Source organism: Dryas octopetala, chromosome 4 (assembly GCF_963921425.1).
Source record: "Dryas octopetala chromosome 4, drDryOcto1.1, whole genome shotgun sequence".
Classification (NCBI taxonomy): Eukaryota; Viridiplantae; Streptophyta; class Magnoliopsida; order Rosales; family Rosaceae; genus Dryas; species Dryas octopetala.
This window is the reverse complement of record NC_141369.1, coordinates 5629370-5653026: the sequence shown is the minus strand read 5'-3', so window position 1 is coordinate 5653026 and position 23657 is coordinate 5629370. Positions and strand designations below refer to the sequence as shown.

The 23657-nt window shown below is 35.3% G+C and overlaps 2 protein-coding genes across 3 annotated transcripts; both read right to left on the bottom strand.

Moving 5' to 3' along the window:
- Positions 1-1955: 1955 nt before the first annotated feature.
- LOC147286304 (Pentatricopeptide repeat (PPR) superfamily protein) lies at positions 1956-4436 on the bottom strand. Its single transcript, XM_086240475.1, has one exon. It carries the CDS (start codon positions 4415-4417, stop codon positions 2618-2620), a length of 1800 nt encoding a protein of 599 aa, XP_086096601.1. The 5' UTR covers positions 4418-4436; the 3' UTR covers positions 1956-2617.
- A 4930-nt stretch (positions 4437-9366) lies between these two features.
- LOC147286303 (short-chain dehydrogenase TIC 32, chloroplastic-like) lies at positions 9367-12409 on the bottom strand. 2 transcript variants are annotated; one of them, XM_086239128.1, is made up of 8 exons: positions 12304-12409; positions 11469-11700; positions 11079-11155; positions 10586-10739; positions 10344-10422; positions 9910-10025; positions 9615-9645; positions 9367-9531 (listed from the first exon to the last, which is right to left on the bottom strand). In XM_086239128.1, the coding sequence occupies exons 1-8, from the start codon at positions 12407-12409 to the stop codon at positions 9367-9369; spliced, it is 960 nt and encodes a 319-aa protein (XP_086095254.1). The 2 variants fall into 2 exon arrangements, with proteins under 2 accessions (XP_086095254.1, XP_086095255.1); XM_086239129.1 differs by having other exon boundaries at positions 9615-9664; positions 9941-10025.
- Between the last annotated feature and the right edge of the window lie 11248 nt (positions 12410-23657).

Below are 23657 nucleotides of genomic sequence, written 5' to 3'. Positions count from 1 at the left end.
TGTATATATATATATATATACATATATATATATTAAAAATAAAAATCCAAAGAACCACACTCACAATTAGTCACAATCAACAATATAATAAAGCACAGGAATGAACCCCAAGCGCATATAAAAAAACACATGACATGACTAGAAACCCACACAATGAGGGCAATAATTTTTTAAAAATTTATGCTAATTAATTATTTTTAATCTTGTGTTTATTAAATATTTACATTTTTTGCTTAAAAAAAAAAAAAAAAAAAACTATAGTACAATATGGCTCGATATTTCCTTCGCAATGGCGAACATTTTTATTTTTTGCTTACAAAAGAAGCACAAGAAGCACCTACAATAATATCGTTGAAACTCATGCACCAAATCCCATTGATGCCATTCTCAAAGCCAAACATTCTCCAAACAAAATGAAGACAATGTCTTGGAGTTATCATAACAAGGAGGAATGGTCATAAATCACATTTTGTTACAATAATATCGTCAAAAATATATGAAATTCATCAAATGCCAAATTATACTTACTAAAAAACTATGATAACATCAGCAAAACAATGCAACTAGAAACAAAATTGAAAAGCTCACGACCTGACTATAGTTTAATGAGGCCTAAGCCCTATAGTTCAGTGGTTTTTTTGTTCAGTTGATTTTTAGGTCATCCATATACAATATCTATAAGTGCTTCTCTCATCCATATCCGCCTCATTCACACCTAGTCCGAACAGGATTATACACAAGAATCCTTTATGCCAATCCTATACAAGATGTTTTCCGTGCATAAAGAATTCCGGTATAGGATCTCGTCCAAACAAGCTTTCTATAGGATTGGCGTAAATAATTCTGATATAAGATCCTGTCTGGACCAGGTATGGATGACCCATATATGGATACAAGAATCCCTACAATTTTCATTACTTCTTCCTCAAATATTTTCTCTTCTATCCTCTCAACCATCTACAACATAATAGCCGGTTTGCATGTATAGAGTAGAGAGAAATAGCAATATGAGACCAACAATACAAGCATGCATCTAGAATGAGATCTATACAGTTACTGAAGAATAATGTTTACTGAAATCTTCAAGTAAACCATAACCTAGAGAACTAATCCAAAATGTATACAATACAGCATGCATCTATGCAGCTTTTTGAATATGGATTACAGAAGGCAACTAATTAAACCCATTTAGCTTGTTAATAAATTGTAGATTTAAAAGTTGTTATTGCTTCCAGATAGGTGCTTTTACAAAAGTCCAAACTTATCCAAGTTGCTGTGTTATTGTGTCTAATGGGTGCTTTTATTTGTCCTCCAATCAAGAAACAACCACTTATGCACTAGAATGAGACACATGTAACTTAAAGATTGAGAGGCATGCATGCGCACCATACAGATGGAGTAACGTGAGTAGAATCCTCAGCAAGACATTCAAGAACTTATGAGCTTATTCTGCAATGCAAAGTTTATTGTCTCGAAAGTCTAAATTCAAGTCCACGTCTAGGTCATATGACATTATGAGGTTACACATACAATTAGTTGATTATGATCCTACAAGCATTCCAAACACAATTTGCTGTTATTGGTGCACCCTATAACCTCATAAAAGTATAAATGAATTGCAGACTGGAATCTGCTATTCAGAAATGGTGAGGACTCTTCTTCCCTCACAAAAAAGAAAAAAAAGAAAGAAAGAAAGAAAGACCCAAATTAAATATTAAATAAGTCTAGTATATAATCTATATAGAACCTAACTTAAGCAACAATTCAAATTTTTAAGTGGTAGTTCAAATGTCTCTTATGTATTATTGTAATTTTTGAAGGGATATATTATTGTAATATTTTTGAAGTGTACTTTTCTGAACCATCAGAAACCAAGCAAGTGTGCATATGTTTCTGTTCTAATTTTAAATTTTAATGTATGTATGATACTATATATATATATATATATATATATATTGGAAAATAAGTGAAATAATTATTTAGTTATTGCAACATTCTAAATACTAAATGAACATTAGATTCAATAGTTAATGCAATAAGAATGGTATAGAAGAATCTTCGCAAATCATGTTAATTTTGGTTCTATGGCATTAAGATAATACTCACCCTAAACAGGTACTGCTTGATGGTTGGGGAATGACTTGTCATTGTCTCTGTGGATACAACAATCCTTCTCTTATGATGGCACTTTGAATCATAAGACAACGAGCTAAAACATGTTTGAAGTCTCTCTTAGACAGACTCACTAACTTGAAAGACATTAATTTTGTGCGAATGTGAATGCTCTAATGCTTTGGAAAATTGGATGCAGCATGTACAATAAATAGGAATTGCTCTTGAAGAGACGAAAGTTGCTACTCTGCAATCTGAAACAGTCACAACTCATTTCCTTTACAACAGTTCGACAAGCGTAACCAGCCCATCCCAGTTTGCCAATGCTAGTATTTCCAACAGCTTTTGACTTTTTTCTTGCGGTTTACTTTTGTTCGAGAAATGCTTTCCGGTGTAGTGTGTATTAACAATAATCTCAAGTCACTTATTCCTTTTAATTTGTTGATCTGAGTCACTTGAAATCCTTAATCAAGTTAAGGATTAAGTTAAGGGCAGTGCACTGCAATCATCTCTTTCGACCATCCTTCGAAGATTTACTGCATTCTTTAACTAGCGAAGTATAAGAAGCATAATCAAGAACAAGCCCTTTCCCACTCCGTAGCTTATCAAAGTCCTCTACGTTTCCATGTTTGCAATGCCCTTCTAATAGAATGTTGTATGTAATGTCATCTGGAGCCACCCCCAAATTAATCATAGCATCTAAGAGCATATTAGCATTTTTCATCTGTCCTAGCTTGCACAATCCATTCATGAGCACATTATAGGTTACAACACTTGGAACATGGCCATCTTCCTGCATCTCCTTGAGCAACTTAAAACCCATTTTCACTTCACCCTTCTTACAAAACCCATCAATGACCATTGTATACACAGCATCATCAGGTTTCATGCCGGCATTTAACATTTCCCTCAACATTCTTTCTGCGTCACTAGTTCTTCCCTCTCTACACAATCCTGATATAAGGGCTGTGAAAGCTACATTGTCAAGTTCAATCCCTTCTTTAGTCATTCCCTTCCTTATTTTTAGTGCTGATTCTAGATCTCCTTCTTTGCAGCATCCATCAATAAGTGTAGTATACGTGACCTTGTCAGGCTCCAAACCTGTCATTTTCATCTCCTCAACAAGCTTTCTAGCTTCCTTCAAATCTCCAACCTTGCAAAGGCCATTTATGAGTGTATTATATGTAATTAAATCTGGTTTGATACCTCTCCTCAACATTTTCTGATACATTTCCAAGGCCAAATCAATTTTCCCATTCTTACACTGGCCATCAATCAAAGTCGTGAATGTGACGTCATTTGGAACCAAACCTCTCTCACACATTTCATCAAACAACCGATTTGCATCATCCAACCTGCACTCCTTACACAACCCATTGATCAAAACACTGTAAGTAAATACGTCAGGACATATTCTTCTCTCCTCCATATCTCTCTTCAACCTAAAGCCCTCCTCTAGATTCCCAGATTTACAATATCCATTAATCAAAGTATTGAAACTAACTACACTAGGGCGCAAACCCCGCTTTTCAATTTCATCGAACACCAACTGGGCTTCTCTAATTTTACCTTCTTTACACATTTTGTGCATCAAAATATTGAAATTATACACCTTTGGTGGAAACCCAGAATCCAAAATCTCCATATAAAAACCCCAAGCCACAATAGGCGAGTTAAACTTCAACATTTTATCAAGCAGATTGCCACAAGCATGAAATGGGATTTGAAAATTATGCTTCCTAAGCAACCTAAAGCACTGACTTGCATCAGAAACAAATCCACAATCCGTGTATGCATTCATCAAAGCATCAAAGACAGAATTGGAATGATGGGTACCTTTAGTTTCGAGAATCAAAGCGAACACTGAGGATGCTGAGTCCTTGCCTTTGCGAGAGACGACGAGTCGTAGGAGGGAATGGGCTTGGGGGAACATTTGGTGAGAGCAGAGGAAGTGAGTCATGGTGCAATAGGATTGGATGGTGTGGCGAAAAGCAGGCTGAGAAGAGAGCCAGTTGAAGAAGGAGAGGAGAGCTGGAGGGGAGAGAGAGTGGGGGTTGAGGTTGATGAGCTTGATAACGTCACGGGCTGTGAGGGAAGGGAGGAGCCTTCTGAGAGAGGAGTCGAGAGGCTTAGTTTGGGTGCTGTTGATGGCCTCGGAGATAACTGAGAGTATTGAGTCTTCAGGGTGAGGTGTTGGTGGTTGCGAGTACCATGTGGTGGTGGAGAAGCATAAGCAGTAACAGCAGTTGTAGCTGTGTGGAGGAGAGACCAAGCGATGGCTACCTGGGATTTTGAAGAGAGCCATGTCTGTTTCAGTCTGTTGTTTGTCAATCGCTAAGAGTGGAGGAGAGACCGAGCAATGGCTCTCCGGTAAAACATATCAAATCAACGTAAATAACTAAATAGAGTTAATTATACTTGAGATTTATCGTCTTTTCACATACATCCTCTGGAGTTTCAATAATTACACATACACCCCCTAAGGTTTTAAAACTATTGTATATAACCCCCTACAAGAGAAAAAAATAAATAAATAAAAAAGAAAATATTTGTATTGAGGTTGGACCTTACATTTTGAGTAATCTTATCAGGTTATTTAATTCTTTAACATGTTTTTTTGCATAATTTCTCATCAATTTTCGTCTCACTATAGGGGGTTATATGCAACAGTTTTGAAACCTCAGGGGGTGTAAGTGTAATTAACTCTAACTAAATACACAATATCATTTACTTTTTATAAAGACAACAAAAATTAAAATATAATTATATAATATTTTTTTTTTATTAAACGGGTATACATGTTTTTATTGAATAGACATACGGGGCAAGGAAGGAATGGAGATGGTATCATACCTAGGGGTGGGTTCGGTACGGTTCAGTAACCGGGAATCCCAAACCGTGTACCGACTGAACCTCCCTCAATTTGCCACTTTGATTACCGAGACCGGTACCGGAATGTCGGTAAACCGACACTCAGTTGGACCGGCATTGTCGGTCGGCTTGGCTCGGAATGGGCTCTGACCGAAAACAAAGAAAGAGAAATCGCAGAGAGAGGGAGAGAGAGAGAGAGAGAGAGAGAGAGAGAGAGAGAGAGAGAGAGAGAGAGAGGGGAGGAGGTGGGTCTGCCGTACTAGGGAAGTGGTGCGGTGGGATGTGTTGGCCTAATGGGTTTTTGTTTTTCTTATTTTTCAATTTTTTAATATTATTTAATAAAAAAGAAGTAGTTTAGAAACGTGGCAAAATATCAACCATGAGATATTATTGAAGGACTGAGATTAAAAGTCAGGCACATTGTCTGGCAGAGAATCCATGTCCTAATTTGAATCATGATGCTGGCTGAGGAGCAACCTTTTTTGAATATTTTTTGCTGGCATTTTTTCTTTTAATTTTAATACTTACTTTCTTATATAAAGTTGACTCAGTAAAAGCTTCTTATTTAACATGGGTAATGATTATTATTTTCTTAATTTTAATAATTATTTTTTATTAGATAGGATAGGGTAGGGTGGTGATTTGTGGGAATTGAGATTCTATAGGGTAGAGTGTATGGTAAGAATGAAAACAACCAATCATAGAATGCCACGTATTTAACAAAATAAATAAATAAGGTCATAAATTCTTAATCAATATATTTTATATTCTTAAAAAAAATTTGGGTTGTTTTGTTTAAGTCCTGTTTCATTTTATTAATTAATTTAATTTAGACATTAGGGTATTTTGGGGTTTGGGATTTGGAGTTTTTACTTTTAACACATTTATAGTCTTAGGGTATATGGTATATCGGTATAGGATATCAGCCTTATAAGCTATAAGATTTAAAATTTTTAAAATACACAATAGGGTTTAGGGTATGAGATATAGGAATAGGATATAGGGTTTATAATTTAGTTTATAGTTATATGGCATAAATTGTTTAGGATATGATATAATATTAGGGTTTAGGGTATTTTTAATTAGTTTTTATCTATTAATGTATTATATAAATTAAAAAACATATAAATTATTGGGTTTTTTTTTTTAAGTCCATTTTTTAAAATTCACTATTCATCCGGCCCAAGCGCTACAGTAAAATACTGTAGCGGCCCAATTTTTAAAAACCGGTGCTACAGTAATAGCGCTACAGTGACGCCGTTACTGTAGCTCTACAGTGTTTTTAAAATGTCATTTTTCCCCTTCTTTTTTTTCCCCATTTCAGTACCAATTGGTACATAAACTACCCAAAAAAAAAACAAATAATAATTTATGTATTTTCATGTTATAAACATGTTAAATAATAACCAATATAAAATACAAAAAATCAAGATGAGGCATCCATAATCTTTTATGTTTTAATAGTAAATATAATTGTTACTATCGAATAGTAACAATCACCTATTGCTACGCCGGGCAGTAACAATCAAGTATTATCATTATTTGATAGTAACAATCATTTATTGCTACTGCGTAGCAGTGACAATCAGGTATTGTTATTGTTTGATAATAACAATCACCTATTGAAGATAACTAACATATTTTGTTACTGTCATACAATAACAATCACCAAAATTCAAACCATAGAAAATTACAAAATTCAGATAGTAACAATCACCTGATTGCTACTGTCACACAATAACAATATCCTGATTGCTACTGTTATACAGTAACAATCACCTGATTGCTACTGTCACACAGTAACAAATCATGTGATTGCTAATTTGCTACTATCACACAGTAACAATCAGCTAATTGCTATTGTCACAGTGGCAGTTATTATTTATTGCCACTGTCGAACAATGACTATTCTCACTGTGTAAAAAAAATACCTAGAAACAATATACATATACAAATCTTATGTATTTTTCTAACATAAACACATAAAAAAGAAAAAAACTTAAACAAAAATCTTTGTTCTTCTTTTTTTCTTTTTGGCCAATGTGACTGCAATTCCGAAGCATTGAAGGTGTCCTATAGCCAATAATGATAGCCAACAGCATGCATTTCTAAAACTCAAACCTGAAGAACAATAAACATAGTAAATTCAGTAGGCAAATACACACAGTTTAATTCCACTGCACTTGGAATTAAACTAAGTAGATTCTCAGGTTCAAGATCATTAATGTATCCACCAATTGCATCTATGTGTTCAAATAGCAAGCTGAATATATACAAGACAAGCCACACATATACACATGCATAAGGAATCAACCAAAAACTCAACAATATTTTGGCATCTCCTCAGTAGTAATGTGAATAGACTATAAATATAAGTGAACATAAAACATACAATCACATTCAAAATTTCCTCATAAAAGGATAATGATAAAAGGTACAATAACTGTACAAAACAAAAAAATGTATAACTTGCAAGGTCATAAAGTTATTACTCAATTCCTTATGCAACTAAATTAAAATAGTGATTAAACCCCAGTGGCCAATTAATCAATCAGACAATCATTAACTCAACCATAACATATGTCACCTAAAAAAAAACACCCTAATCTATACATACTTTAGACAAAAGATCTAAACTTTTGAAGAAAAAAGCTAACCCGCCTTTGAAATCTTGAGCACAAGTCTGTAAAATTAACCCGAAGATCTAAAACAAAAGTGAAAGAATCAAATGAAAAAAAAAAAAAGGAGAAATGGATGGCGGTCTTACTAATTGTTGTGGAGCGATTTCGAAGCAAATTTGATTGTGGGGGAGATGGGGGAGAGTTCAGAAAACCCGCAATCTTTCTTTCTCTCTCCTCTCTCTCTCTCTATCTCTCTCTCTCTCTCTCACTGTCGGAGCTGTGAAGGAACTGAAAAGAAAAAAATGAGTTTTTGTGAAATTTGGTTTTGGGGATTTAGAGAGTAACCGATGAAGGTGTGGCATGGGTCACCATTCGAAGCACTATGTTATCCAAGTGGATCTGCTTAAAGCCGATGACAACGACGTCAAGTAGAGAACAAAAAGGGAGAGAGCAATTAAGCACGATGGCACCCATGGCCGCACATCGCAGCGTCGTCGAGGTCTCTACAACATACTTGCTGTTAAGAAATGGGTTTTGGCTTTCTAGTCTTTGTAGATCTGCTGCAGAACCGGGAAAGAAATGGAGAGAGAGATAGAGATGGAGACGAGCAGAGAGAGACAGATAGAGAAGGAGGGAGACAGAGAGTGAGAGACAGAAGGAGGGAGACAGAGAATGATAGATAGAGAGAGACGGAGTGCAGACGGAGAATGATAAAAGACGGAAGAAAGGACCGGTTTGGTATAAACTGGGCCTCCTTCAAAAACCAAAAAAAAACTTGGGTCTTAAAAGTAGTGAAAGCCTAAAATTGGACTTTATAATCATTTACTTTAAATTATTAAGGGCCAATTATACGCAGGTACCTTAAGTATACATCCTTGTTCACTTGAGTACCTCAATAAAAAAAAGTTGCTCAGAGGTACCTAAACTACTGATTTTGCACACCCAGGTACCTCCGTCAATTATTCCGTCAGGGAGGCCGTTAATTGCCTACGTGACATACTCACATACCTTTAAAAAAATGCCATGTGGACAAAAAAAAAAGAAAGAATTATTTAAAAAAATTTAAAACATAATAATAAAATTAAAAAAAACAAAAAAATAAAGAAAAAATGGAGTTCCAGGCTTGCAGCCCTCCTCCCTCCGAGACCCACCCAACCCAGCCACCTACCCCTCTGACCCCAGCCACCCTGTCGCCGACCCCAGCCACCAAGCCACCGACCCACCTCCCACCCACCCCCTTTCTCTCCCTACCTCTCTTCTCTCTCTCCCGCTCCTCACTTTCTTTCTCTGCCTCGCTCTCTCTCTCCCCAACCGAGCCACCCACCGATGCTAGTTCTTTTACAAAGACTGGGATGGTGGACAGCTAGGTCTCATTACTTTCGAAAGAGCAATTGAGCTTCTTAGAATTGAGAAATTCCAGTGTACCAAGAACTATGTGACTGAGCAAAAGAACAACGAATCGATAACAATTTTTGTGCATAGGGGGCAAAAATGCAAATAAAAAAAAATAGAAATAAAAGTATTTTAATACTGCAGTAGGGTAGAACAATCCCTTGAATTACATTGTCACGGCCTATTTTAAAACAATACATTCTTCTGCTAGTAAACAAGCAGGACACCATGGTCCATGGTTATTACAGTTTTTAATTTTCATGGTCATACAATGTTGTAGCTTCATCTCAAACCAGTAAAAGGCACATTGAACTACAATTTACAAGTCTGATGACCAATGTAATATTTACTTTTGATCCATAAATCCCAATTACTTTGGATCCGTCAGGTTCAAGCTGAAATCCCACAGCTTCTTTGCCAATTCTGCATCTTTAGCCTGAGAGGTTGGATTGGCTTTGTTGCTGTCCATAAAATACTCGCTGCTGACACCCTTAACTTGTGGATGCAATGCCACATAGCATTGAGTTGCTGCTCCCTGAAGTTATGTCAAATATATAAAAAGACAAGTAAATTGAAGCTGCTTGAGCATATCATATTAGGGTTCAAAGATAAACATACCTGAGCAACATTTTTAAGCACATATATTCTGCTTAACAAATTGGCAACAACTGCATTAAGCCATAACGATGAAGATGTTAATATGAATCCAGACAAATACAGGAGATGATGAAAGTTTAGGGAAGATGGTTATAAACACAGGATGAAGATCTTAAAATTACTATTTAGTTATAACAATAATTTTACAGACAACTTAAAATGCATGACCTTAATCACCCATCCCAAACAAATGAGCATATTTGTCATGTGGACCCAACAACAACTACATGTCTAAGCATATCTTGAAGAACATTACTACATATTTATAAATGGTTCAAAACTTTTACCATTATAAAAACTGTAGTTGCGCGAGAGATTGGTAAGAATTGTTCCAGGATGAAGGGAATTAGCAGTTATGTTAACACCTTCTGCCTGTTAAACAATACAATATAACATCAAAAAAAAAAAAAAAACCCCAACAGCCGATTAGAATTTCCATTGCATGATGACATGGCTTTTTTGGAAGTATGAACTGAAGGACTGCTTATGAATGTTGAAAACACCAATGATGTAAAGGCAAACACCTTAGATTATTATTTATTAACCAATGACAGGAACTTGATACATTAATAACCAAATTCCTCTTGAGATTATTATTTATTAACCAAGAAATACTATGATCACATAAAATTAATTTATATCATTAAATTCATTGGTAATCAAATTGATGATCTTATATGAATTGAGTACCTTCAAGTGCTTTGCAAGCTCATTAGAATGCAATATGTTGGCTAGCTTTGATTGCCCATAAGCAAACATTTGGTTGTATCTGTAAATTTTCAAGATAAACAAAAGCAAAGTGAAGAAACAATATTATTTGAAACAATTCAATACATCATGTGGACATGTCAAACCATAAAATTATAGATCACTGCACTAATGTAGCAGAACTTAGTGATTAAATTCAACAGATGGTCATGTCAGTCTGTTACCCTGATTCATCATTGATCCTATCAAAACGAATCCCTTCCCTATATGCAAATCGGTGAGCCTCTGATGACACATTCACAATCCTTCCCTCTTTGTTGCTTTCACATGCTGTCTTTTTCATGGTCTCCAATAGAAGGTTTGTCAAAAGAAAATGGCCTGTAAAATAGAGGTAAGAACTCTAAGATTCCAGTTTATAAAGACAACATGACAGGGCATTTCAAACCACTAGAATTTTTCAAAAGCGAAATAGTAACCTTATTCAAGGTCAAAACTTGAGTAAAGTTGAATTATCTCTCTCTGAAAACTGAAGTTATTCAGATCTTAATACTGCAATCCAACTATTTTAGATTTCTCGAAAGAAGAACAGCAAATTGGGAATGTCAAATAACTAAAACTTTCCTATCTCAGATTTGTCAACCCTACTCCCTCATTAAAAATTTCTTATAATTCTTGATAAAAACAGCAAAAGAATTTTATGTTTGAAAATATAGATACCTATATGGTTGGTTGCAAACTGCATTTCGATGTTGTCTTGGGAAAGCATGAATGGAGTTGCCACCCCTGCATTATTACTTCAAACATGGAGGAGAAATTATAACTCTTTAATGTTAATATAAAAAAGAACATTGTATTATAATACAAACTTTCTTTTTGTTTTTCCTTCTTTCCTTTTTGCCCACTCTTAGAGTCTTACGATCAAAACAACTTCAAAACAGAGAACAAAACGGCAATAATAACCATAGGTCATAATGACACACAAACATTCGTGTGTTTAACACACTCAAATGCATGCAAGCACATCTATCCAACTAGAGAAGATAGATTCAAATAACTATAAGAAAATGTAACATAAATAATTATACTTGTCCAATTTAGATTTCTTACATTAAAATATTCAATGGACGACCAGATGATTTATAATCCGATGCAAATTTTCTTACAGATGCCATTGAGCTGAGATCTATTTCCACCACATCAATGTTGGCAGTGGGGATTTCCTTAAGTATTGCCTCTTTGACATCCCTACCTGCATCTGTATTCCTTACTGCCATGATGACATGAACACCACGCAATGCTAGAACGCGTGTTGTCTCGACACCAAGACCACTTGACGCTCCTGAAATCAAATCTATGTAAGAACTGAAAAAGGCCAAATGTACAAATTTCACCAATTGCCAAGCCAAAATCAAAGAAGTCAATCATAAAGACTTATTACTCAAGCATCACTAACATCACATATTTATTTGATTCATTACTCTAAAGTCTAAACACTCAAACATCCATGATTTACATGAATATATAACCGAAAGAGCATGAATATTATAGCCTTCGCAGACCACGGTCCTTGCTTTCACGACTACTACATTTTACCAAGCTTTGAATTATATCTTATACCCAAAACTCAGTAACGATCACCAACAAAAGACACTTTAACTTTACATTGCATCTAGAACATCAGCTAATTCTAAACCTCACCACCTTCAATCAAAAAAACCAACCAATGAAATACTAAAAAAATTACCCATGATAGAAAACTAGTATACCCTTTGGTTGCTCAATTGTCGTTGCAAAATAAAAGACAACTAAAAAAGAAAACTTCTTCCTTCTTTCCCAGTAAGTCTCCCATCAACCAAACATATTATGGAATAGAAAATGACAGGAACTGACCAACAAAAGAAAAACTCAGCTGTAGCCAAAAAAAAAGAAGGAAAAAGAAGACCTGTAACAATTGCAGTGAGACCAGTTCCATCAATCCCTTGAGTGACTTCCTCAGCTGTAGAACGGTATGAAAACCCAGATGGCCCTTTCCGCCCAAATATCCACATGGTTTCAGATTTTGGTCAGATGATACCAACCAACCCAGAATCAAATCCAAACAATTTCACAGAGCTACACGTCCAAAATCCAACACAGTAATCACAGCCAGCAGTATCAGTTTAGTACTATGTAATGTGTTTATACCCCATTTAACACCCATATTTATATTTATTTTTTGCTCTTAAAATAATTAAGAGTAATGGAGGAGATTTACAAGTAGAGAATGAGAAAAACAAAATGATGAGTACGTGACTTGCATGCATGAGTGATGTTTTTGGGATTTTAATTGATTTTAAAGAAGCAGATTTCATAGAATCCATCAAAAATTGAATTCTCATGGCCTTTGTTATGTGAGTAAAATCCATCCAAATTCACTAAAATCTATCACTTAATGAAATCTATGAGTTCTTTAGGACATCTGGATCTCTAAGGAATTTATCAAAATCCGAGTTGAGGACGCCTAGATTTTTATGAAATCCATTATAAAATTCTAATTGAAAACACCTAGATTTTGTTTGATTTTTTAAATCTATTAAAATCCGAGTTGGGAACACTCCGAAGACTTGAGGTATATCTTCGACCCACCATAGTAAAGCCTCTCGGCTGGACATCTTGCAAACCCAAAAGTAACCGAGCTCATACTCAGTCATTTAAAGCTGAGCTCCAGTTCAAAGATAATTACTTACCACTCAAAGTACAAGTCATCTTAACCAGACATGTGGCTGCATCCTATTGAAAGACTTAGAGGCAAAGTAATTGGATCACTATAAAAAGAAGCTCACAAGGCAATTTCTAGAACTCTCTGTAACACACAACCCCTACAACAAAGGACAAAATCAAATCAACCTAGAAACTTTCTGCTATCAAGCTCTCAATATTTTTAGTCTTTTAAATCTCTTTTTATATCAATTTCATTTTATATTGTTGTCAAGTTCTTAGCCCTTTTTAATATTTTCTTCATAGTTTTCCTATGCATTTCCTTTGTTGCTTGATCTACTAAGATTGAACTTTCTCTTAGTACTAATTCTAAATTAATGTCATCTTTCATTACTTTTCAATCAAATATTGTTGCTCTATTATTTATTTTCTTGGTTATTTATATTCAAAGTCCTAGTTAATCTTAGACAAGAAAAGAATTGGTTATCCGTCCATTTTTTTTATCACACAATCATTGGTTAGAAGTTAGATCTTTAATTTGGTGCTTTAAATATATTTTATTTTTACTTGCACATCAAATATTATCTTTTTCTAATTGGCTATTTCAAGCTGATTAGTGGCACGCTCACATTCTCGCCAAAAGTTGGAAACCTCGTCTCTTATGGCGAGGTTTGTTGTGGTCGTTCTCAGCCGTCCATGTGGCCGAGGCATTTTTAGGCCATAACATAATGTATGTTGCAGTTTTTATGGGGAGTATGTGATGACTTCTCGCAGCTTTGATCATACAGACATTTTAGGCATTAGAGTCATATAAGTAGTGGATTGGCCCCCACTAAGAAAAAAAATTACTCCACTAACACTCTGATAGACCACAGCTAGCGTGAGAGCCGTTGGATATGTGTGTATTATATGGATATGATTAATTTGATAAAGATTTGAGACTACAAGAAAAATCTTTACTAAGCTCATTTTTATTTGTGTCATTTGACTCAAAAAGCACAATTAATTAATCATGTCCTAATGTCATTGGTAACGGTGCAATTAACCACGATTTTCTTGCATGTGACCAGTCTTGGCGTTACCAATAACGTAGAGCACAAATCCAATATTTGTGTCACTCGCACAACCTCTATTTTGACAATCACATAATTGACGTGAGCTTATACTCTTACCCACATAGCACAAATCCAAAATTGTGCATAATGAGTATATTTTATTTTTATAAAAAAATGTATTATATGTACAACAGATGATTTATTTAGTGATTTTTATTTTAATGGCTTGTTTCCGCCTACAGCTCTCTCTTTGCTTCCATGTTTCAAGCTAATACAACCTGCAAATAGAGTATATAAGCCATAAACTGATGACATGTGTATATTTGTGTGTGCATAAGCAGGTGTCTAGGTGTAACGCCCCAAACCACCGTCTGGAAGATTTGAGTGCGCCACACTGACTATTTAGCCCTAGAAGGAATTTCCAAGCTCCGGTAACCTGCTTTTAGAACCAAACAATCAATGTAAAGTTGACATTTTTTAAAAAAAAATACAGGGTTGGATCAAAGATAAACTATACACCAGCGTAAAGAAACCAAATACTTTAGATTAAACCAACCCCTAAAATTACATAAATTAATCGTAACCATGAATAACATATTTCGAACATTAATGAGCTGAATAAATACAAAAACAACTTAATTTTTACAAAAATAGAAGAGGAAACAACTTCTGTCTCTTGGATTACCAATTGCCCCACTTCCTCCACACTGCATCCACGTTCGACTATACTGCAAAACAAACCGTTGTACCGTTGAATGGTGCACCGAGTTAAAGAACAAACCCGGTAAGCTATAAAGCTCGTATGAGTGAATCATCCCACAAACAAACAGAAACAAACAACACTTATCAATATGGTATATAAAATACCTTGCAATACCGATCCTGGAATTAACATCCAGGTTATCACACACACAAACAATGACAACAACCATCAACAATAAACAAGTAACGGCATCTCAAGCTCATTACATATCACGTATATAATATGCTTACATGTGCATAACAAAGCACTAGATAACAATCTCCATAAACAACGCATTCACTATACAGTTTAATAGTCAATCATTAATTTAACTATTAATCAACATTTCATAATCCAACAACATAATGGCACATATATTCTCATCTCATAATCATATTAACATTTAATGATCATGATGCCATATGAATTATATGTCATGCACACCAATGCATGCGTACCTGGCCTGCAAAAGAAGCAACACTTGTATACCTGTACAAATGATAGTGAACCCACACTAACCGATAATCAAATGTATCAACTACCTCCCTGTCAGTGAAATCTGAATGGGTAGCAAGACATCCTAATCATTTGATCCTCAAATAAAAACAACCTAACTTACTCATAAAGTAATAACCATACGATTGTGTAAATAACATCAATCGATCCTGGGGAGCCACAGCTCGCTAGGAAAACCCCAACGGTGGATTTAGGGAATCAAACCCAAGGTTATCACTATGTGATCCTTCGTCTCAAGTTAGTGGTCCAAACATTCAAACATCATTAGTGTAATCAATATAGCAATAATGATTGATATGTTCAATGTCATGCCAACTTACTTACTTCTAATAAGAGTGATTCCAATGGATGGATAATTGATTCGGGCGCAACTGATCATATGACGTTTGATCACAATGAATTCTTGTGTACCACCCAACCCAAATGAACCAGTATTGCTAATGCTACTGGGGTTACTTATCCTGTGAAAGCAATTAAGTAAACTAAAATTCATGTTTGTTCTTCATCTAACCTAAAAAGGAATAAAATACAATTCATGTACGAACAAAGAATGAACCAAAAACATGGCTGGCATAGTTCATATTCATAGGGAAGCAAAACACGCTTCTGACAAAAAAAAATTACAAACATGCTGAGATATTTATGGATATTTAAATGACACCCAATACATGTTCATCCACATATATATATATATATATATGTTGATGCTCAAAAATGGTAGAGCACTCAACAACGAGTCAAACCACGTGGACCCGTTGACCTCCCACTGAGATGCATGATGACACGTTGAGGTGGGGTAGGATCGGATGGGTTGGTCTGACTAGCGAATGGAAGTAGGAAATGTAATGTTCGAAGCACCCTGCCCAAACACACAAAAGTGAGGGGGAAGGGCACCAGTGTGGTACCGGCTGAACCTCCTCTGACGCTCAAGTCAGTGTCAGGAGAATATTTGAGCATAGTGAGTAAGTGAATAGTATAATAATGATTTTTTTTTTTTGTCAAATAGTATAATAATGATTGAATTGTCATTTTCTGACAAAAAAGTACCTATTTTATATACCCTAAGGTTTAGGATATGGTATAATATTAAGATTTAGGGTATTTTAATTAGTTTTTATATAGAAATGTATTATATAAATGAAAAAATTTATAAATTTATAAATTAGATGTTTTATATAAATTATAAAAATGTATTATATAAAAAGATATTTTAGGGTATAAAAATGTATTTTATATATAAATATATTTAAAGTAAAAACTCCAAACCCCAAACCCAAACCCCAACCCCAAAACACTAAACCCCCAAAATCAGAAATTAACTCTATTTCTCTCGATGGCTTAAAAAAAAAAAAAATCTCATTTATCTCTCATTTCTCTCTCCTCTCCCTCGATGCTCTCATCTCTCTCATCCCACTGTACTCACGTCGAGCATTGACAGCGAAATTGCCGTCGTCCGGCCTTGGGTGGCGACGAGACCACCCCAGAAAATCTTCCCCTTGTCTCCTCTCTCTCCCCCTATCCTCAAATCACCCAAAGATTCCGAAAACCCAAAACCCAGTCAAGGTCGGTCGTCTTCTCCGACAAACTCTGTGATTCGTGGTTGGTACCCAGAGCCTCTTCTCGTCGGCTTGAGTCTTTCGATGTATTTGGGTTGTTCGTCCGACCACCGTAGGTGGCAGATTGAAGGCTTAAAAGGTTGCTAGTTTCCCTGCCAATTTTCCGGCGAACTGGTATGTTCTTGATCCTCTCATCAGACCACTGCTCAACCCACCACCATTTCGGTTAAATGCCCATTCCGAGCCGAGTCGACCGAGAATGCCGGTCCAACCGAGTGCCGGTTTACCAACATTCCGGTACCGGTCTCGGTAACCAAAATGGCCAACCGAGGAGGGTTCGGTCGGTACACGGTTTGAGGTTTGAGGTTCGGTAACCGTACCGAACCCACCCCTAGTTAATTCCACAAAAGAAGTCTTTTTTTTTTTTTTTTTCACAAGAGATATATCACTTGATGTAGTTGAAATAACTGAATTTTGGCTTGTTGAGAAAAAGATGGCTTTTCCCAGATGAAATGAAAATTGGATTCATGTAACACAAAATCTTTCAATCGTGTCCATGATCAAACTAATTACTAAATTGAAAAATTGACATATGTAAGATGCATTGCTAAGTTTGGGGGTTAAATTCCAACGTGGCCAATCATAAAGCAACATGTTTAATGATGTGGCGCCAGTTCCACGCCTCGTCTGTAACGCCCCAAACCTCGAGTCCATAAATATACTGAAACTTTGACCTTTAAACCTCTTTTCAAAGAATGAGCCATGCACTTAACATAATAAATAAATATATTTGATAAATCATAGTGTGAGCCCAAAACATTTATGTAAAAGTCACTGTATGAAATCGATTAAATCGAATTAAAATGGGTCCCGTTGCATCGACGTGGTACGGTCCGACCTCAGTGATCGCTACTACCTGGGGAAACTTCATAAACAAAATTTTGAGAAAAACTCTCAGTAAGTGGACAAAATAAACTTCAAAACCTTTCATTTGAAAACCATTTTATAAAACTACTCATTTTCTTTGAAAACCCCCAATTTTTAAAAATACGTTTTGAACTGATAAAAAGAATAACTAAAAATGTTTTTTTATCTAATAAAGTTTTTAGTAATAACGTTGGCCATATAAGTACCCATTTGACGGGCTCCACACTGGTACCGTTACAAAACCGTCGCACCAAGTGAACCGTCTACATAACCTTCCACCCGCACCGTCGCAACGCCGTCATGCGAGTGGAATTACGGTGTCCCTTGTACCGTCGCAACGCCGTCATACAAGTGGACTTACGATGGCCCTTGTACCGTCGAATCGCCGTCGTACAATAAGCCAAGTGTGGTACGTACACGTAGATTGCCCTTCCATCTGCACCGTCGCAACGCCGTCATGCGAGTGGAATTACGATGTCCCTTGTACCGTCGCAACGCCGTCATACAAGTGGACATACGGTGGCCCTTGTACCGTCGAATCGCCGTCGTACAATAAGCCAAAATGTCTTACGTGCACGTAGACTACCCCCAAAGGGCAAGGCATCCCGGCACACGGCCCAAAGCCTATGTGTGTGCCGTGATGGGTCCCAAAGACCTATTTAATAATCAGTGGGTACTTAGACACGGCATTTAAATAATTTGTTTAAATATTTGATAACCCTTAGATCAAAAATGGCGAATAATTCAATCCATCTAAAATTATTTAATGCAAAACAGACTTTACTCAAATCATTGTTTCATCATTTAATTCAAAAATTTCAAAAGTAATATAAAAACCATAAATCCCATAAGCTTTGCAAGCAAAAGAAAATCCACTCATCAAATCAATAGTAAAACATCATCAATCAAATCAATCCCTAGCAATTCATATAGTGCACTAACAGCACGAAAACGTCATCCGAACAAGTTCTGGGGTTTGTCCATTCATGTCAACATGTCAAACACTGTATAACCTATTCGCTCCCCACAAGGTATTCTCAATAAGAACCTTTCCAATTTAATTTAGGTAAATAAGAACAAGGTATTCTCAATATCTTCAAAGCTAGTTTGCTGAGTCTAGGCTTTTTGGGTATCATTTTATGTTTAATTATTCTACACATGCATTAGTTTATGTTTTATACGAGATCTTTGATGAAATGTCAGAAAAAATGTTCTTTGGTGTGTTTACCAAAAAAAGTTTGTTTGAAAGAAAATATTACCACAGTTTGTTTGCTTCAAGAAACTTGGTTTTATAACAAATGGTTGTATTTCAAGTACAAATGGTCTTTTACATACGAAATTAAAGTTAAAGAATCAAACTAATTTAAATTGATGTTGATGTGCACCGGTTGATAAGAAATTTAATTTGACAGGTACAATGCTACTTCAGTCTTTATTTATTTAATTTTTTTGATTGAATTAGTCTTCATTTATTTGATGTTTTTCTTTCTTTTTGAGGATTATATGAATACTCACTTTGCAATTGGATCAGATCCTTTGCAAATGCTCATTCTCTATGATGGCTTGAACCAGACCCTTTGCAAATGCTCACTTTCATCTTTGTGATGAATTATTCTCTTCTATTTTTGGTTTGGTTATTTATATAGTTTTGTGTTTGCTATGTCAGCAGACTCAGCACCAAGGAATGCTCAGTCTTGATTACTGCCACCTAGTCTTTAGATTTGATTTCAACGACTGAAAGGTACTTGAAGATTTTATTGATTGAATGTTTATAATAGCTCATCTAATCAATGATTTTCCTGTACTAAACAAACCTAACCCTTGCTTGAATTCTTAGTTGATGAAACAGTCTCTTGAGGCTGGGGAGTAGCTCATGCCACATGTATCAATCAATTGTGGAAGACTTGCCTGGATGTGATTATACTGAAGCGAAAGCTGCAGTCATTCGGAAAGGAAAGCGTAAACTGTTGTGAGGTTTTACATAGGGAGATGAAGTATACTTCTTTTGCTGAGATTTAGGATTTGCTTCGAGTTACAACTAGCAGTCATTCATCTTTGTATAGTTAGAGTTTTATGCCTTATTTGGTTTCATGCATAAGGGTAAACTGATGTGAGGTTTACCAAAGGAGATGAAGTATGCTTTTGCTGACATTTTGGAAGTACTTTATAAGCAGTCATTTAGCTCTGTAGAGTCAGAATTTTATCAACTATTTTGGATTCATGCTTGGGAAATTTCTATCATACAACCACTTTTTGACCCTTGAATATTAATGAGTTTACTTTTCCACTACTAGGGTATAAATTTTCTACCATTTGATGTGGTTGTATGACATACAACCATTGTACCAAGGGTGAATTCTCATACGTCACTACAAGAAAAAGTACATTTAGCGACGACTTTTTGGGCGACCGACCTCAATTCCGTCGTCTATATGTGTAATTAGCGACCAAATATATTATCTCGTCGTCTATGATTTAATGTTTGGAAAACTAATATGTAAACTCATTGGCGATGAAACAAATATAAATTGGCGACAGAATATTTCGTCGCCGATAGATTATTGGGCGACGAAATAAATATTTCGTGGCCAATTCCTTGGTGGGTCTACGAGCGAAGTGACTGAACTTTAGGGCGACCAAATGGTTGGTCGCCTATTGTATTTAGGTTCGTCGCGTATAATTAAGGCGCCAAATTTTGGCTCCCATAATATTTTTCCCCCAGTTTTTTCCCTTGTCCATTTTTTTAAATGATTTTTTACATTTCCCAAAAAGAAACTTCTCATTTGTTCTGAACTCTTTCAGATAGAATTCTTTCTCATTTGTCCTAATTTCTCTTTCACTCTTTCTTTCTCTTCCTCACTCCGATTCGGCCCATTCCGACGGCGGCGCTTGATTCTCAGCATATCTTCCCAATCTACAAGTGCCAAGCTGAGAGGTCTTCCATTGTTTGTCTTCAGGTTTGCATTTCCTAAACCCTCTGTGTTTGTTTAGTCGTATGTCTGAGTTGGAATGACTGTTTGGTTAATTTTCATGGATTAGAAAGGAAATGGGGATGCAGTATTTCTCTTTTCGGTAACTACATGGAATGAAAATTACATAAGATTGCCATTTATGATTCGAAAACCATACAAATAAAAAATAAAAACTAGAAACCTTCTTTATCAGAGTCATGTATAGCCTCTAGAAAATTTGTTCTTCACTCTGTATCTTATTGGTCTCTGCAAATAACTATATTCTTTTCAAGAAGAAGACAAAGTAAAAACTTAAATTATCTCTAGCAACCTTTTGAAAAATCAGAAACCAAAATGTGCTCTGCTAGTGCTGTCTTCTCCAAATTTCTCATTATCTCATTCTCTCCCTTCGTTCCTAATTGACTTGTCATGAGTCTTGATGACAAATGTTTTTTCTGCTCTTTTTGAGTATTTATTTATTTTGGGGTGCTGCTCTTTTTTTTTTTTTCCCCTACTCTATTTTTTTTCCCCCTACTCTTTCTATGTAGTAGCGTAGCAATCTGGACTGTATTGAAAATGTTTCTCTTCCGTGCCAAGTTGTTGGACTTACTGGATAAGTTGCTCAACAAGTTGAAGAAGTAAAAGTTTCTGAACAAGTTAATTGTTGGATTTTCTGAAAAAATTGCTGGAGAAGTTTATGAAGAATCATTGTTTAGTTTAGGTTGAGTGCTTGTAAGTTGTAAGACACATGTCCTATAACACTGAGAAAAGGCTTTCTTTTAGCTTTTAGTTGGGGACATGGCCACCCCACTTTTATCTAGGGAATGCTAAAAGGGAATAATGTTGATTTGTAAAATGGGTTTGTCCAATATTTGCTTGGTTGGTCTACTTACGCTAAGACACTCTTATATTGGCTTACTGTTAATGGGGAGGTATTACTAGAGTGAATGTTCTCTATAATAAAGGATGTAGGCAATGAGAGACATGGCAAATTATCATTTAAACAGTCTTATGATGAAGGTTGTTGCAGAGGCCCATTCCTAGCCTATTTAGGTTGTATTCAATAGCTATCTTTGGTTTTGAATTGCCGGCCTGTTGTTCAATAGAGGTTAATTATAAAATTAGATGTACAGCAAATTTATTTGTTGTTGTGCGTGTGGTGAGGCAAGAGGTAAGTGGTAAAGCTTTCCTTTTTAGTTGCATTATGGAGATTCCCCCTTTTCTCATTTTTTCTCTTAAAAGGATTTTGGTTTATATGTCACTTCCTCCAATAACAAATAATGGAGAGTTAACATCCTACCTCCTTATCTCAAAATTATACAAAACCCAGATTGCCATTACAACCCGTAACAAGATTGACCAGCAGATTATATACATACCCATGATATGTTACTAAAAAAAGAAAAAGAGACAAGAATTATGTTGCTAATCAGGTTTATATTTGACGAAATCCAAACAAATTAACAAGGGTCAACCCAATATGCTTGCATAACACAAATGAATTGATCTTTCCATTACTTTTACAGTTTTACAGAAACAGAATACATTTTTCATATATTAGTTCGAATGGGTGTTAATTGTATCCTGAATGCTTTCGAAAATTTGGAATTGAGATGATTTGTATTAAGTTCTTCTGTATTAGTACTTTCGGAAAGTGGGTGTGGAAGAGACCAATAAAATTAACTTTATTTGATCCATCAGTTCATATGCATGAGAATATCCTTTCCTTTCACTCTGCCCCCAAGTTTGCTTTTGCCTTGCTGTTATTTGGAGTGATGCTACATTCCTCAAATAATGTAACATTTTTTATTTAATTAAATTTGAGCTTATTCTGAATTTTATTTATTTGTAATAAGTGTATTATGTATATAATAATAATATGTGTATACGGACACATAATTTGGTGAAACAATTGAACCTGTATTGGTAGGAACAGCCCTCCAATTGTCAGGACCATGTTCTTGAATGTAAGAGACTAAAATGATATCTTCTTTTGGAGTCCATGGTCCTTTTTTAACCCCTTCTTTATCACAGCAAGGAGGCCTGCCCATTTCACCTTTGTTTTTCTTTTCTTAATTTATTTCTCTCTGTATATTGATGATTTTCACCACTACACTAGTCTCCTAAGTTTCTTCTTATGCTCAACAAATAGGAACAGGTCTTCCCTAAATAGATAGATAGATATAGCTAATAGCTTCTCTCTCTTAAACTAAACTATGTTTTTCTTCTCCTTGGAAAATGCTGAGAGTAAATAATTAAAAAAAAAAAACCTTAAAACTGCTATCCTTTGGGGCTCTTAGTGTTCATGATTGATTGAAGATAGTTTACATTATTAAAATGTAGAGTAGACAAATACTAAAGGGATTTGTTTCATATGCATTGCAACTTTGCAAATGTAAAATACTAAAGATATGACGCAAACTTTGTAATTATAGGGATGACTTTAGTACTTTATTGACTTTAATATTGCTCAGCTAAAGATATGATGCAAACTTTGCAAAGATATGACTTTAGTAGTCAGTACTACTCTACCTCTAATATTTGCAAAGATATGACTATATTGACTTTAGTACTACTTTACCTTTAATATTTGCAGACATATGACACAAGCTTTGCAAACAAAAATTTAATATTTAATTGAATAATGTGCTTTCAGCTGACTCTACTCCTAGTAAAAACCAACACCTCTAGTAATGTTTTGCAAGCAAAGTCTTTATCTCTCTATCAATTAAATCGTTGCCTCCAAAGTCCAAAATATTTATGCTCACTTTTCTGTTCCTTTTTCTTTTTTACTAAGAACAAATACCATGTTAAGGTTTTCTAGAAAAGCTAATAAACGGACGGTATTGCTT

What these genes read in the sequence shown, in the direction of transcription:
- LOC147286304 (XM_086240475.1), bottom strand. Translation starts at nt 4,417, where the DNA reads ATGGCTCTCTTCAAAATCCCAGGTAGCCATCGCTTGGTCTCTCCTCCA.
- LOC147286303 (XM_086239128.1), bottom strand. Translation starts at nt 12,409, where the DNA reads ATGTGGATATTTGGGCGGAAAGGGCCATCTGGGTTTTCATACCGTTCT. An exon ending in CGTCCATTGAATATTTTAAT is followed by an intron (nt 11,156 to 11,468) that starts GTAAGAAATCTA and finishes CCATGTTTGAAG; the next exon opens with TAATAATGCAGGGGTGGCAA. An exon ending in AGCTTGCAAAGCACTTGAAG is followed by an intron (nt 10,026 to 10,343) that starts GTACTCAATTCA and finishes ATTGTTTAACAG; the next exon opens with GCAGAAGGTGTTAACATAAC.